This window comes from Glandiceps talaboti, chromosome 6 (genome assembly GCF_964340395.1).
Source record: "Glandiceps talaboti chromosome 6, keGlaTala1.1, whole genome shotgun sequence".
NCBI lineage: Eukaryota > Metazoa > Hemichordata > Enteropneusta > Spengelidae > Glandiceps > Glandiceps talaboti.
This window is the reverse complement of record NC_135554.1, coordinates 11,204,523-11,219,689: the sequence shown is the minus strand read 5'-3', so window position 1 is coordinate 11,219,689 and position 15,167 is coordinate 11,204,523. Positions and strand designations below refer to the sequence as shown.

Here is a 15,167-nt window from a genome sequence, read left to right as displayed (position 1 = left end):
TTAGCCAAGAAAATGTGTATAATCTCTCTCTGTTAGTAACATGTATATATATATGGGTCAAATGCAGACAATTAAGAGCCAGACAATATGTACTGAAAGTAAAATTGATTGTAATGTAGGCATTGAAGATCATATCTAAGCATAAGCTTAAACTTCATGGCTTTAAATTATATGTATGATTTGGTATTTTATAATTTTATTCAAGTGCATTCCTCTGCCAATGCTGAAGCTGTCCGCAGGGATTGGAGCTCAATTATGGCCTGTCCTAGAGTATGTAATGTAATCAATCAAATTATCCAGATCCTGAATCAGCTCACCACAATCTAATCAAGTGTTCCATTTCTCATGTGGTCGTTCAACCAACCTTCATATAAATATGTCCATACTTTTCATAGATGTTCTGCTAACATTGTAACAAACAAACAAACAACAAACAAACAAACAAAACAAAACAAAACAAAACAAAACAAAACAAATGCATAGGCAAACAGGGATGCAAATCACAACAGACACAGCCTGTCACTTGAAGTCCTGGTCTTTGAGCTGATAAATAAATCTACACAGTAGTTTTGCTTTTGGTCTATTTATTGCATTCAATTATACTTGTTTTAGATAACATACACTGAGTATACATCTCCAGTACATTGAGGCAGTCATTCCATTTACAATACACTGCTCTAAGTGATTGAACTACACAGTTCCCTAATAGTGAAAATACCTCCTATGTACTCTTCAATGTTAGAATCAGCTACAGTACTGTACTGTTGAAATTTCAAATGAATTGTGTTAGTCTTTCAAAAATGATAACATATTTCCCCACTAAAAACTCATAAAAAACAGATAGTACAAAATATACAAAACAGGCATCATACAAAAAACAGTGATAATATAAGGCTATTAAAATCATATAAATGCATAGATAAGGACAAATATATAGAAAGACACAAGACTGTCGCAAAATCTACTCACAATGAGTTTCCTTAACCAAATCCTAAAATATGGTAACAAAGAAATGAATGAGAAAAATGAAGTATGGTATACACATGAATCATGTGCATCTATTTCTCATTCATTTTATGAAATCACCACCTGCATTATGTGACATTTCATTCAACAGACATCACTGAAACTGTGTCACACACACACACACACACACACACACACTGTTATCATTGATAATGGTTTGCAACTTGCAAGTATTTTTCATCACTTTTGTTTCCAAATAAAAGGTTACTTTATCTTACCATTCACTATTGCTTGTCTAAAAACCAGCAGCCATTGGCAAAACTCCTATCGTATAAACTGCTGTGATACTGTAGCTAATACATATAGTATGAGAATACAGTATGATAGCAAGTTAATATGGTGGGCGTTTTGCCATTGACTATAAGTCATGAAACAAATAACAGTGAATGTAAGTAACCTTGTATTTGGAAACAAAAAAATGATGAAAAATACTTACAAGCTGCAGACTTACAAGTTGTCTCTTTTAGGCAAAACTTCAGACATGTCACAATACGACTAATTGTAACAGACTGTAACTGGTGTCACTCTATTCTGGTATAAATATATGCTTTAAGATTACATTTATATCCAACAGTGTTACAATTACTCACATTTTGTTTTCATTTGTAATGAGTCAGCATGTGTGAAGTATCGCCCTTGTCTATGTATATCGTAGTATCAAACTTAACATACGTAATATGTATATCACACACACACACACACACACAGTTTTGGTGATGTGTGGTGAACTTCTTGTATGTGCACGTGAAAGACGATGAACAGCCGTATCCTACAAAAACACAGAACAACCTCAAGGTGATTATCTCTGCTCCATCTTACTTTCAAATAAATACTATCACTAGTAGTATTGAAAGAAATCTGGATAAATTCTTAATTTAGCCTTCACATTATAACACATTGTGTTTGTAGCGTACACTTACTGGGCACATTCCACCTCAATAACTCTGTAATTACACAGTATAGCCATTTCATTTTAACACTGTATGTTTCAACAAATGCAACCTTTTTAAGGAAGACAGTTAATAAAGCAGCAAAAGTAACTGCTCTTTATTTCAACCTCTAAATAATATACCAAGTTTTTAAAACCCAAAAATATCAAATTCCAATGATAACCTATATATAACTCTTCCCATTTGCTTGTATTTGTTTGTTTCTGAATACAAATAGATTGTTCTGAGAGTTTTAAACTGGAATATATACGACTGTAAGATTATTGTGGGAGCACTGGGATATATTTACTAGTAATACGTTTTATGGAATATAATATCTGGTTGACAAAACTGCTAGGTGCTAGGAAATCAATGTATGAAAGGATAATGTAATGAAACTGTGACACTTTTATTAGTATTTGACAAACAGATTCTCTGTTTGGACATTTCTATATCAGGCAATGTGAAGCCATTACATGGTTCCCACTTAAATGGACAGCATACTTTACTGTTATTGTTCTTGACACTACAGGCAATGTGCACAATTAAGTGGGGGTGGGAGGGAACTGCTGGTTTTACCAACTGACATCCCGTAAAATAACTCTCCCCAATAAATCATTGGTCATATAATATACAACATATATGTAGGTGTACATGAATAGTATACTACCTAAGGACCAACAGCTGTCAATACCACAGAAATCAGCTGTTCTTGGACCAAAGGGCTGACCTTACTTTTGCATGCTCTAAGTTTTTACCATTATTTTTTGTCCAATCAGTGTGAACCTTATAAAACGCTTCACATTATATATGGTTCTATGACAATGAGTCAAGTGGAAGAGAAAATAAAGTGTTTTCAAGTAAATTGACAATAGCTATGTAGGGAAGCAAAGACTATAACACCTTGATATACAGACTCAGAGTTAATTCAGCTAAATTGAAATTACTAAATGTTTCATGCACTGGTTTAGTCTATTTTCCAATACATAAATTCGACAAAATAGCAAAGAATTACAAACTCAATGGATGGACGACTATTTATGTTTCATTATTAATGATCCAAATGATTTATGAATGGAACATATTTCAGAATCTTAAAATAATAATTCAGTCATGGTTCATGAGTTCCTTTGTTTGAATATCTTTCTTAGCAGTATATTTTTCTATGATCCAAGGCACTTTTTGATTCACAAATTAAAGGGTCCAAGAACTTTGTGATTACATGATTGATGCACTCATACACTTCACAATAACTTTACAGAGATCACCCAAGCACTTAATACAAAAATAATTATCAATCTGCATTTGCGAGTGTCCTGCTCACTGATTCAAGAATACAAAAAATTATCAAAATAGAAGTGTATAAATTGTTTCTCCCACAAAAGCTCCCAATACATACAATATTTTATATAGTTGTAATATGTAAATGACATAAAGTTATAATTGTCACTATAGATATGAATTATGATTTTTGGATTTGTAAATCCATCCATATTTATTGCAGCACTGGGTTATTATTAATCAATCCCATGCTACAACGAACACGTTCTTGTATATAAAAGTTATCTATTATTCATTCATTCACTCATTCATTCATTTAATCTTCTATCTACTTATTCTGAACACAAATTTCTTGTTTAAATAACAAGTCTCTGGATATATATTGACAAAATATTCTGGAATAGTCATAAATTGTGAGTTAAGGTAAAAATATTTGTGCATAATTTTGGAAATAGGAATGTTGAGTTGTGACCTGTATAAGTATGAATGATGGACAGTATAGTTGTATTGACCTTGCTTGACACATTAAGCATACGCAAATTAGTGTGGACTTATTAAGAGTATGCAAATGGACTTATTAAGAGTATGCAAATAACAATGTGACTATATTAATGATATACTAATTACAATGTGGCCATGCTCAAGAATATACAAATTACAGTTTGATACTTTCATATGAATGAGCATCAGGAAGCTACGATCAATTATTAAAAGACTGGAAAGCTCAGAACACCTTTTCTTAGTAGCGATAAGCAGGTCTGCACCAACTTCTAATGTAAGACATGGCAATTGAGTTAATATTTTGCTCCAACATCTTTCTTTATAGATGGAATGTTGTCTTGAACCCCTAATGGCAATGGATATACAGGAAAGGTATTCTAAAAATTGGAAGGCAATCAGTAATTTCAATTGAAAATTTTGCCTTTTTAAAGCTAATTTTGACTTGGCGTTTCCAAACAATTTAAATATGATATCCATCAATATAACCCTTTAAACTTCAGTTATGGAATTTTTCAAATACTTCAGAACAGCTGCAGGATGTTGAAGTGCAGCTTTAGTTGATCATTTGGAATGATGGTGTTAGCATACATGACCACAAATATGTAAATATCCATCATATATATTCATAGTATCAAGATGTGATAAATTTGATTAAAATGACAAATTAAACAATAGTTAGCACAATATGCTAGGAAATACATGTTGAATAGATAAAAGAATATTTCAGTCAAATCTTACAAAACCAGGTAGCAGTCTGACAATTTAACCTCACATTGCCAGCAATAGAGTGAAGATAAATACTCTAGAGTTGGAACTCACACAAAATTAACAAAACAACTGTGCCAAGCGAGCATGACATATTTTTGAAATGTTTCCAATTAGAAGATTTTGTTAGTTTATAAAGTCAAATCAATCATAAGTAACTAATGTAAATATTTTCATTCTGTGATTAGCTATAGGCTGTGAAGTTCTCTTCAATTACCCTTTATGTTGTGATCTGCAGCTTACATAATAATAGCTCTTGTTTATATATAGGTGACGGAAGTCTTCTTATAGTTCAAACAATTTCTCAGACCTTGGTGTCTCTAATGTCATTCTAAACCATGGGATTCTTAAAGTTGTCGTAATCATCAAAAGAGTTTAAGTAGTCCATGATTGACTTGTGAACAAAATGGTATTGGTCCTGCAAAATAGGAAAAAATTATGGTCAATATTAGATATCACACACACACACACACACACACACACAGAAAGAGAGAGAGAGAGTACTATATACATTGTATCACATTTACACACAAACAGAAATGTATACATACAATTTATAGTGTACAATGTACAGAGATACATACATACATACATACATGTACATACATACATACATACATACATACATACACACATACATGTACAATACATACATACATACATACATACATACATACAGACATACAGACACTTTTAGATTTAGACTTGACACCCTTTTTACTATGGGGTGGGGGTAAGTTTGGGCATTTCACAAATTGCTATAATTACACTAAGTCTTACAAGTGTTGCCAAGGAAACAGAAACATTAATGTTTGTAAGAACCCATTGTCAAATGAATGTCAGACAGACTTTACATAGAAGAGGCTATGGGTTATTGTGTATATATATATTATATATATTAAGATATGTACATAAATTGCCCAGACACTAGTAATAAGTACAACTACTTAATAGAATGCTGGTAATTTTTGCCAGACCACACTTGATAGACTGTCAATCATCAGCTGTAAAATTTTGTAAAATTCATGACCTTTCACTCACAAAACTTTGTACGAATTTTTCATGTTTGTGACACACAGTGCAATGACTTAGGTGTTTAATACAGGTTGTAAGATTTTACTTACAATACTTTGTATAATATTTGTTCTTTGTTGACGTAGCATCTTGTAAGTCTGGAAGATGTCAATAATGGCCTCTGCTTTCATTCTTTCTATCACTGTACTCAATGCACAGAAGACTCCAGTTCTGCCACCACCAGTACTATCATTATTGAATTTAGAAATTAATCAACATTACAACAATGGCAAGTTAGCTATGAGCAAGACAACACAAACTAAACCTGTGGCATATTGATAAATGCTATCAATGGTTCAGGATGTCGTAACACTCACAGAATATACATAAAGAAAGTGTCTCTGATAGCAACTTTTTCCAAATTTTACTCAGTCTGTGAAACGATACAAGAAGTCATGATCCTCCAATGTACACTTTCAGCATACATGTATTTAAGAGTATACACTACAACTATATCTTGTTTGCAAACTAAATCAGCATAACAAACTTGTAAGCACTACCAGCCATGTGTTATCTACTACATGTGTTATCTACTACATGCAACACCAATAGTTTACTATAGTTCAGGTCAATCTCTTTCCTAAAAACTTGCTTTCCGTAGTTATAAGGTGGCATATAAAGTTTAATATTTGTTTTACGGTGATTCTTTCAAGATATTAAGTGATGTTGTAAGTGCTCTTCTGACTAACCATACTCAATCATCATTTGCTATTGGTATAATTCAAATAGGGTATTTAGAAACAAATTGATGACATAATATGTATGATACTAAAATGTTGATGACATTTCCAAGCTACCAACTGTGTTGAAAATCTTGTTGAAAATGGCAGGAATTAAAACATGAATAAGAACAGGTTTTACATTACATTTTACTCCAGTACAAAGACTTATCAACCCATTGAATTTTTTTTTTTTTAATCTCTATGAAATCTGTATTTGGCTAAATAACAACAATGATAATGGCTAGATGACATGTAATATCATATCAAAAATGGCATAATTTGATAAATTGAAAAGTAAATTTAAGTAAACATCTTCTAATTAATCTAATAGGCTTTTGATGCAAAATATATACCTGCAGTGTACAATAATTGGTTTATTGCCTGTTTGCTGTTGTTGTCTCTGAATACGTCCCAGCATACTCAGCATTTCTTTTGCATGACTTGGGACACCAATCTCTGGCCATGTAGTGTATTGGAAATGACGAATGGTGCGTGACTCTCCACCCTGCAATTAATCATGCCAAATATTTCAAAATACAAACCCATAAACATGTTATTTTCTGATTTTGGGAATAAATACATTTGATAGTTAAATTTAAAAAAAAATCTTGACCCATATTCCTATCACCATATGTCACTGAGATGGTCAAAATATACAATGAGAAGTCCAAGGCTTATAACTATAATGTGAGTGATATAAGTGAGTGATTTGGAGATGGTTAGTTAGTACATAAAGTGCATGTTTATACAATATGTGTTTTGTCTTCAAAACGTAAACAATATACACGCAGGCACAGACAGATGGACAGGCTCCAATTGAATGTAGATACCTCTTTATGCATTACCCACTGGAATTATTAATATTATGAACTTATAAGTAGCAATATGCACATTTAATATAATCAAAGATACCATTAACATTCTATAAATGATTGATTAATTAAAAAAATGAGTTGAAAAACACTTCTTATCAAATAACTATGATCTATGTACATTTGATTTAAACTTATCATAGTTTTCTTTATCACTATATTCTTTATGGCAGATCATCACTACTTACCTTTGTGTCAGTGACATGAAAGTTTTGTATGATAAAACCATCATCTGATTCTTCTAACTTCTTCTGTACAGCAATGTTGCCATAGGTTGCTGTGCCATCAATTTCTGTAGGCCAGTATGGGTAGCATTTTTCCTGAAAATAGTCACAATTTAGATTTTTTCTCATGAGTCTACACTACCAGTTAAACCTTACACATGTTGTACATATGCAGTTTGGTGTCACTTCGATTAACACAAAACTCTACCATTTTACTGCTTAGGAATGTATTGTATTCCCATTGACATCTGTATGTGAGTGATTTGGACGAAAGATATGTAGTCGCTTCAAAAAATAGATTCCAATATGGTAACTTAACTATTACTACTTTACCCTTCTTTTTTTCTACAGCCCATTTGATTCACAATAATCTACTTTTAGTAGTGTGGGGATAGGGTCTTTGAAGGGTTAATACCAAAACATAAGCTATTTTCTTCAAAAGAAAATTCATCTGAGTTGGTAAACCATTGTCCTGATTTAAACTTTAGATCAAAACACAAACTAAAAATTTTAAAGTGTACCTGAAATTTTCGACTGCACACTTCAGTCTTTGCATCGTTAGTCAGTCTGTTAGCAAAGATTGAAGCATGGAGTTGAAAATTTCTGGGACAGTTTTCAAGTTTGTGTTTGGAACAACATTTTAATTCACTACATGAACTGTAAGCTATTTTAAGTTTCTTGGACTCAGGACATTTTGCTTTGACAAGTTATATGATAATTATTTTGATTGGGAGTGTTTACCTGGCCCCCTTCTTCCAGTTTTGTCATCATCACTACTGATCCTGATCGGCATTCCCAAATCATTCTCCAGAAATCATCAACTGTAGATTCTAACGGTGCTTGAGCTGCAATGTATGTGCCTTTCTGTCGGTATCCCTGTAAAAATTACAAGAAATTGTGTTTTTCATCATCGACAATATTTCTATCACAAAACAAAACACTTTAAATTCAGTGGTCATGGTATGCACCTGACATGTATGGATTTGAATACAATTATATAGTGTTTTGGTTGCACAAGGCCACAGTGAAAACCTCAATCAATCATGCAAATTCCAAGAGTATACCATATTATAACACTCAATCTAATGCATCATGGACTTTTGTTATATTCTTGTTATCAGAAAGGTAAAGAGAGTTTAGTATGGTTTCACTAGGGGTGCTATTTTGAAGCAGATTTTAAATGCTATATTTGAAAATAAAACTAAACAATCGAGACCTTGTACGGTATAATAGCCTGGTGTTAAATTATAATTTGCACTCCTAAAAAATGTACTGTATATTCACTATGAGAGAGCACGTTTTCCAACTTCAAAACACTAGATTTAACAAAATACTTACATCAATATGAGAAGCATTTATATAGTCAGAGTGCTCCTTACCAATCTCTCTGATCAGTTTGACACGGTTGTTATCAACTGTAAAATAATAGACAATATGAACTTATAAGTTTGGCCAATAATGGTCCTGTAGAATTTACCTGCAGCTATGGGCATGAAATGAGGCAAGCTAGGAGAGGAGGCTGGAAGGGGTGCAGAGCATGATGGGTAAAAATAACTGCGAAAGCTCATTACGCAGTGAGCCTCCATTGTGTACGCTTGTGAACGTACGTTTACAATGGTGGCTGGCTCAGTGGTCACCAGCCGTACGCGTAGTTTGGGGCATCAACTCGCCGTAACTTTCACAATAATTCATCATATTGGATACTATAAAAGCGAACATTTCGACTGATATTTCTCCCTCCGTGCTAGTAGAATCGATTTTGGAATTATTGATAGGAATACTGTGATTTTTCGTGAAGAATACTTGACCCCGCCGAGGTCGTAAATTTCGGTCCGGTTTTTCGCCCGTTTGTAGTTTCGCCCAAAATTTACAAAATTTTGCAAAAGAGATGGATTCTTGTGTACTTTTAAATTGCTATAGTTAGAAATAGACAAGGTCTACTCAAGATTTGCGGTAGAAAGTGGGTGATCCGCCCCGGAATCGAAGGTGACCTCCATTGACAAGTGATGTGACGTGACAATGCAACCAGGCGAGTTTCTCACAACTTGCTCAACTACTACTACTAGTAGTAATTTAAATCACCGTGCACACCCAATTTCATCATTGACCCTACACGAAAGGGTATATGATTTCGCACATGTTTGAGATATTTTCAAGTAACATGTAACTTGCAAATTCGATATCACCCTGCAATCGTGTGTAATAGTGACACCAGAATGAAGGCGACTCGGGTAAACAGGTCGTATTTTTGAGTGCAGTGTCCCAAGTACAGCTCCTCAACTTTATTCAGTCTAGCTCAGTAGCTGACTAAAACGTTAGATGTCTACCTTCCAAAATACAAACATTTGCTCAAAAAAATAAAATAAATAAATAAATAAATAAATAAATAAATAAATAAATAAATACAACTACAACAAGACTTCGGCCTTTGTATTATAAAGTTATATATTGCCACACATTGTGCGAGTCTCTCAGTTTCGCATATTTTAATCCGACATGGTTTTGCTCGTCTGGCAACATATACATGTAGCAAAATGTGCTCAGGCTACGCAAATTGTGGTAACGTATGATGAGTATTTTTGATCATATAAGCATTGCGAAATATTATATAACTAGCAAGGTAGATGTAATATATGTAATTTTGAGCTGGAATGGCGAGATTTGATATTTTGAGTGACTGGCATGAAAGCCATGTGAAGAGGAAAATATTCACTATGTGGATCCGTAATGCGAGTGCTTTCTGAAGATATTAAAGCTTTGACATAAAATAGGCCTTGGAGGTCTCAATTGTTTATCATACAAATTTGTAATACATGACGTTGTTGTACATCAATTTTTTTAACAATTAGTTTGTAAGATGTAAGCTAAATTATTTCTTTAGCTATCATCAGGGGGTAGGAAAGGGGTTTACGTTAAATTACATTCAGGTCTTTTTCTCACGCAAGACAAATTTATAGAAGTCAACACAGAGATGGTTTAATACGAGACAAAATGTAACATGAAGAACAGAAGAAAGTCCAGATTTGGCACAGCAAATCGACTAGCGATAGCGACGAATCTGAAAATAAACAGAAAAATGTCTTGATAAGAGTGAAAAGGACAAAATTTTAAGGATACAAGAGGAAATGCTGACAATTGGATTAGTGTTACGTGTAACGATCAATGCACGACACGAGAGTGTCAATAAACACGTCCGGCCAGCAAGTGTAGGACAGCCGTCAATGGCCAAGCCACTTTGCGTGTTATATGCACGCACAATGGGTCGCCATCTTGAAAACATCGAAATTCAACAAAAAGTAGTGACAATTTACGCACATTATAAATTGGGGTATTGGGAAGATCCCTGCAGAACCATGAAATTCATGACGGTAATTAATAGAAAAGTGACAAAAGCATACATAGAAACATAATTTTGTGTTAAAACGACCGAGGTGAAAACCCCGGAAATGTAGATATCGATAACATTGACTTGTCGAGTACCAAAGTTTGTGTTCGTTTTAGATACACTAATCATACTGAAAACACGATTTCCATGTTGCATAACACTTGTAATGGTCATTTTAAAAAATAGTGATCGTCTGAACGAAAGACTAATGACGCAAATGGGAATAAAACGGATAAAAGAATGAGGTACTCACCGAGGTCATCAGCGTATGCGCTATCGCGAAACTGTCACATGGGTGTCACGTGAGACCCCTTCCAGCCTCCTCTGGCTAGGCCTTTGCAGAAAATGCAGGGAACTGCCCTTTCTATGGCCTAGTTATGTTCATTTGTTTGTGAAATGTAAGAAATGGCCTTCCTTAGGAAAGATTAACACTGAAAGATAACGGGTAAAATACTCACATGGTACAGTGCTAACAAGTCTGTTCTTTATTCTGTTAGCTTCATGTCTAGCTTCTGTAATTTCAGCATTTTCAATTGGTACCTCAGTCAGTTTCTGAAAAACAGGTCAAAGATTCACTGGCTTAAGGCTTTTGACAAGTGATACAACAATACTGTATGGTCTTGATGACAACAAATGATTAACTAAGTGTTCTTGCTAAGGTGAGGAAACCCTGGTAACAGACGGGTAAATTTGGTAAAACTGGCATAGTTCCCATACATTGTAATATAATTTGGGTGGGAAACCATGGTAACATGACTCTGGAAATCACTGACAGGTAAGTTTTACCTACTTTCCGCCCTTAAAAAACCACTCTAACTCTGTATTGTGGTGTGCTTTAGACATTATGAACATTAAACATGTTACCATTACGTAAAAAGGGAGCATTAAAATTAATATGTGTATGTTTTCTTCTCCTATATTACATGTGGACATGATTTAAAAGAAACTGGCAACAAATAATAAGACAAAGTGTCTGTGATAGGCAAGAAATAGCTGGATTTTGATAACTGAGGTATGCTGTAAATATTGATTTGTACCTGGAAATATGGCCAAATTTGCATATTTCGCAAAACAAATTGATGCACATATGACATGTCACCTTTGTGCTAAGTTTGAAAGAAATAGGATAGTGCATCTAGGAGGAATGGCATTACGCACAAATGAACAGATGGAGTCCATTGTAATAGTCCCCCCCCCCCCCCCCCCCCCCCCGAGGACTTAAGAAGAATGAGGATAAAAAACAATATTTGAAAGCTTTGACAGAAGGGTTATATGAAAAAAAAAAGCCATCTTATTAGTAACTTCTTAGGCTATAAGGACAATCTATTACATTTTTAATGGTTAAATTGTTTCATCTTTAAAATACCTGGTATTCCACTTCCAGTCCAGTCTTGTCAGAATTTGGTACTTTCTGGTTCAACTTTGACCAATGGATGAACCAGTTTCCAGTTTCAATTTCAGTGTTGCCATAGAGATAATGCTCTGCCAGAGCTCGATGGATAAAAACATACTGGACCTGTGTAGTAGTTGATATAAAAAGAAATGAAAACTTTAATTGTCATCTTCTAAAGAACTGTCACTAAGAGGGTACCGAACTTGAGGAAAATTGCGGGCTACTATCACAAAGCAATACATACAACAGTTAACAAAGATAACTTGGACAACCCTGCTAGTTCTTAGATTTAACATCATCTGAAACAAAATGAGCATAATGCTGTGACCAGTTGAGAATGTAACCAACTCTTTGCATGAAACACTGAGAAATGAATGATTTCTCCAAACCAGGCGTTCTTAAATCAACTATCAGGACACTTACTTCTCGTCCAAAAGCTGGCCATGAAGAGTGCTCCTTGTCACTAAATTGCTCAATGTTTTGGTTTGCGATGAAATGAATTCAATTGTGGTATACGAGTTAAAAGAATGTTGTTACACTAATACTCCCCAAACAAAACAGCTACTGAAATATCAGTCAATAAGAAGAACCAATTTATTGGTGGATCAATGGTGTATAACTTACATCAGCTTGAACCAAGAGATTTCTCTGTCCACGGATCTTTGAAATGAATGCAAATACATCAGCCTTTCCCTCTTCTGCCATTTGGTCCATCATTGCATCTAATACAATGAAAGTTCCTGTACGACCAACACCAGCACTGGGGGACAAATCACGTCACGTTGACATAAAACATTATAATTGAGGATCAGAAGTTATGTTAGAAAAGATGACAAAGTATGAAGGTAACACATAATTTGAAATTGTTAGTAGGAATTTGTATATTACTGCTATATGAGCAGAAGAAACTGCTCAAATCTTCAAGTAGGGTAGTACTCAGTGTTTCACAATTTTTTTTTTGGTATCACTAAAATTGTTAGATTCCCACTTATTTGTAATGGTCTCTAAACAGTAGAACAAGAGTGGAGTTTTACAACAAATATGCATACAGTTAAGTGATGCAAACATCAAAATGAAGCATATGTATAATATAATTATAATTATGTATATATGTATGTAGGATGGTTCTGCATCAATTTGTGTACAGAGGCTGGGAAAGGGCCTGTTACCATGAATCCAAAACAAGAAGATAGAGAAGAGGAAGAGCCGAGGCAGAGACACATGATGACTTTACTTTTTTTTTCAAATCGACTGAACAACCCAATGCATATAGTTGCTATGAAAAAGTATGCATTTGCTTTGGTGATGGTCTGCATAGATATCTAATCATAATGGTAGCTCATGCAAAGAAAATATATCTGATTCAATAAAGGCAAGATGTTTGTGAACCAGATGGTGAAAGATTTTTCTTAAGCCAGACAATGTTCTGTATCAGTTCCAACTGACTTCTGTTGCAATCTATTATCTAGTTTCAACTTACCTGCAGTGAACCACCATAGGACCGACAGACTTTGCATCTGCAGCCATATCTATGGCTCTTGCCCTCTTGATGAAGTTCAGCATACCGATAGGAGAGGATGGAACACCAAAGTCAGGCCAGCTGACATAGTGTAATTGAGTTATTTTCCTCATATCTTCTGGGTTGGACAACTGCAAAATGATGTGAGAAATTAAGTGATTATTAAACCTATTTTGCTGATATATCTAATACCATTTTACTGACACTCATATTTTTCTCAATATCATATACACAAATTCACTTATGCCAAATTGTTCTAGACTCATTTTACCATATCTGAAGGGCTTGATATTGGAGATTTTTGTGAGATAACATGATAATTAAAATCAACCCTTATGAAAATGAAGTGACTTTGTGACTCTAGTGCATGATGTGCCACATATTGCACACCTGTGCCACAGAATTTTCCACTTCTGTGTGAGAATAATATTAAACTCAATGTACCATTTATTTTAATTTGAACCATTTTGTACCTTCTAACAAAAAAAAAAAAATATACTCTGCGTCTTTAACTTCGTGAGAAATAAGGAACTTGGCTACTACAAATTGTTTGCTTACATGACAGACACTGAATGTTCGGATGGTATAGTCAGCTAAGATGGTTGTCTCCAATGCAGTCACCTCTAAATCACCATACTCCTCAGAACCTTCATCTGGCCAATACTTAGCACATTTCTCCTACAAGACAAAGTTCAAATATATTAAGTAAGTATAGAAATGTAGGGAATACCATGTATTAAGTTTTCCTTATTGTCTGGGACGGATTTGTGTACGTTATGCACATGTACAAGAGGAGAATAGTGATATTCAAAAAGTGTTTATTAACTTTTTGCAGTAGTACATGGCATAAAAATACCACACTTTTATGACAGCAAGGATCTGATTAACATTGGCCCAGTCTTCCATAGGTGATAATAATTTAGCACTGCATGAATAAGACTGTATAACAACCAATCTATCAACTTGATCTTGTATTTCACAGTCTCTTTCATTTGTTCTAAAACAATTATATAAGCTATGGTACAAACATTGCGCCCAATGTTCCCAGGTCTTGCCCAATTCAGATTTAAAGCATCAGTGCACAGATTAATACTGGTTGTCTTACCCTGTTCCCCTCAACCACTTTTGTTACCATGACAATAGTAGCTGATTCTTGTTCCCAAATCATCCTCCAGAAGTCATCTATTGTCTCATCCTTTGGTCCTGAATCAAGGAAATATGATAGCAAGGGATTGTTAGGTCTAGGGTGACTGACAAACTGAAAAGCCAACCTTTTCAAAGAACCGAAATTAAAATAAACAATTTACTTATGATGCATTTGTATGATGAAACAAGTCTTTGTAGAAGACACAACCCCTCAAGTTCTGATGCTGTGTTTAATCAATCAATCAATCAATCAATCAATCACCACCAAACAACCAACCAACTAGTCCATCATGTTTTATTTACTCTATACACACTACCAAAGAGTACATG

The 15,167-nt window shown here is 34.2% G+C and overlaps 1 protein-coding gene across 1 annotated transcript in view; it reads right to left on the bottom strand.

Annotated features, from left to right (window-relative positions):
* Window positions 1-567: 567 nt before the first annotated feature.
* Window positions 568-15,167, bottom strand: part of LOC144436077 (receptor-type tyrosine-protein phosphatase S-like) — a 41,263-nt gene continuing 26,663 nt past the window's right edge. The window contains exons 23-34 of the mRNA XM_078124752.1: window positions 14,797-14,894; window positions 14,250-14,369; window positions 13,653-13,822; window positions 12,797-12,932; window positions 12,146-12,295; window positions 11,238-11,331; window positions 8,733-8,809; window positions 8,136-8,270; window positions 7,359-7,490; window positions 6,652-6,803; window positions 5,627-5,762; window positions 568-4,920 (exon numbers count right to left, since the gene is read on the bottom strand). Of these exons, the coding sequence (XP_077980878.1) occupies window positions 4,834-4,920; window positions 5,627-5,762; window positions 6,652-6,803; window positions 7,359-7,490; window positions 8,136-8,270; window positions 8,733-8,809; window positions 11,238-11,331; window positions 12,146-12,295; window positions 12,797-12,932; window positions 13,653-13,822; window positions 14,250-14,369; window positions 14,797-14,894 (1,487 nt within the window). The 3' untranslated portion in view covers window positions 568-4,833. The remainder of the gene's footprint in view (window positions 4,921-5,626; window positions 5,763-6,651; window positions 6,804-7,358; window positions 7,491-8,135; window positions 8,271-8,732; window positions 8,810-11,237; window positions 11,332-12,145; window positions 12,296-12,796; window positions 12,933-13,652; window positions 13,823-14,249; window positions 14,370-14,796; window positions 14,895-15,167) is intronic.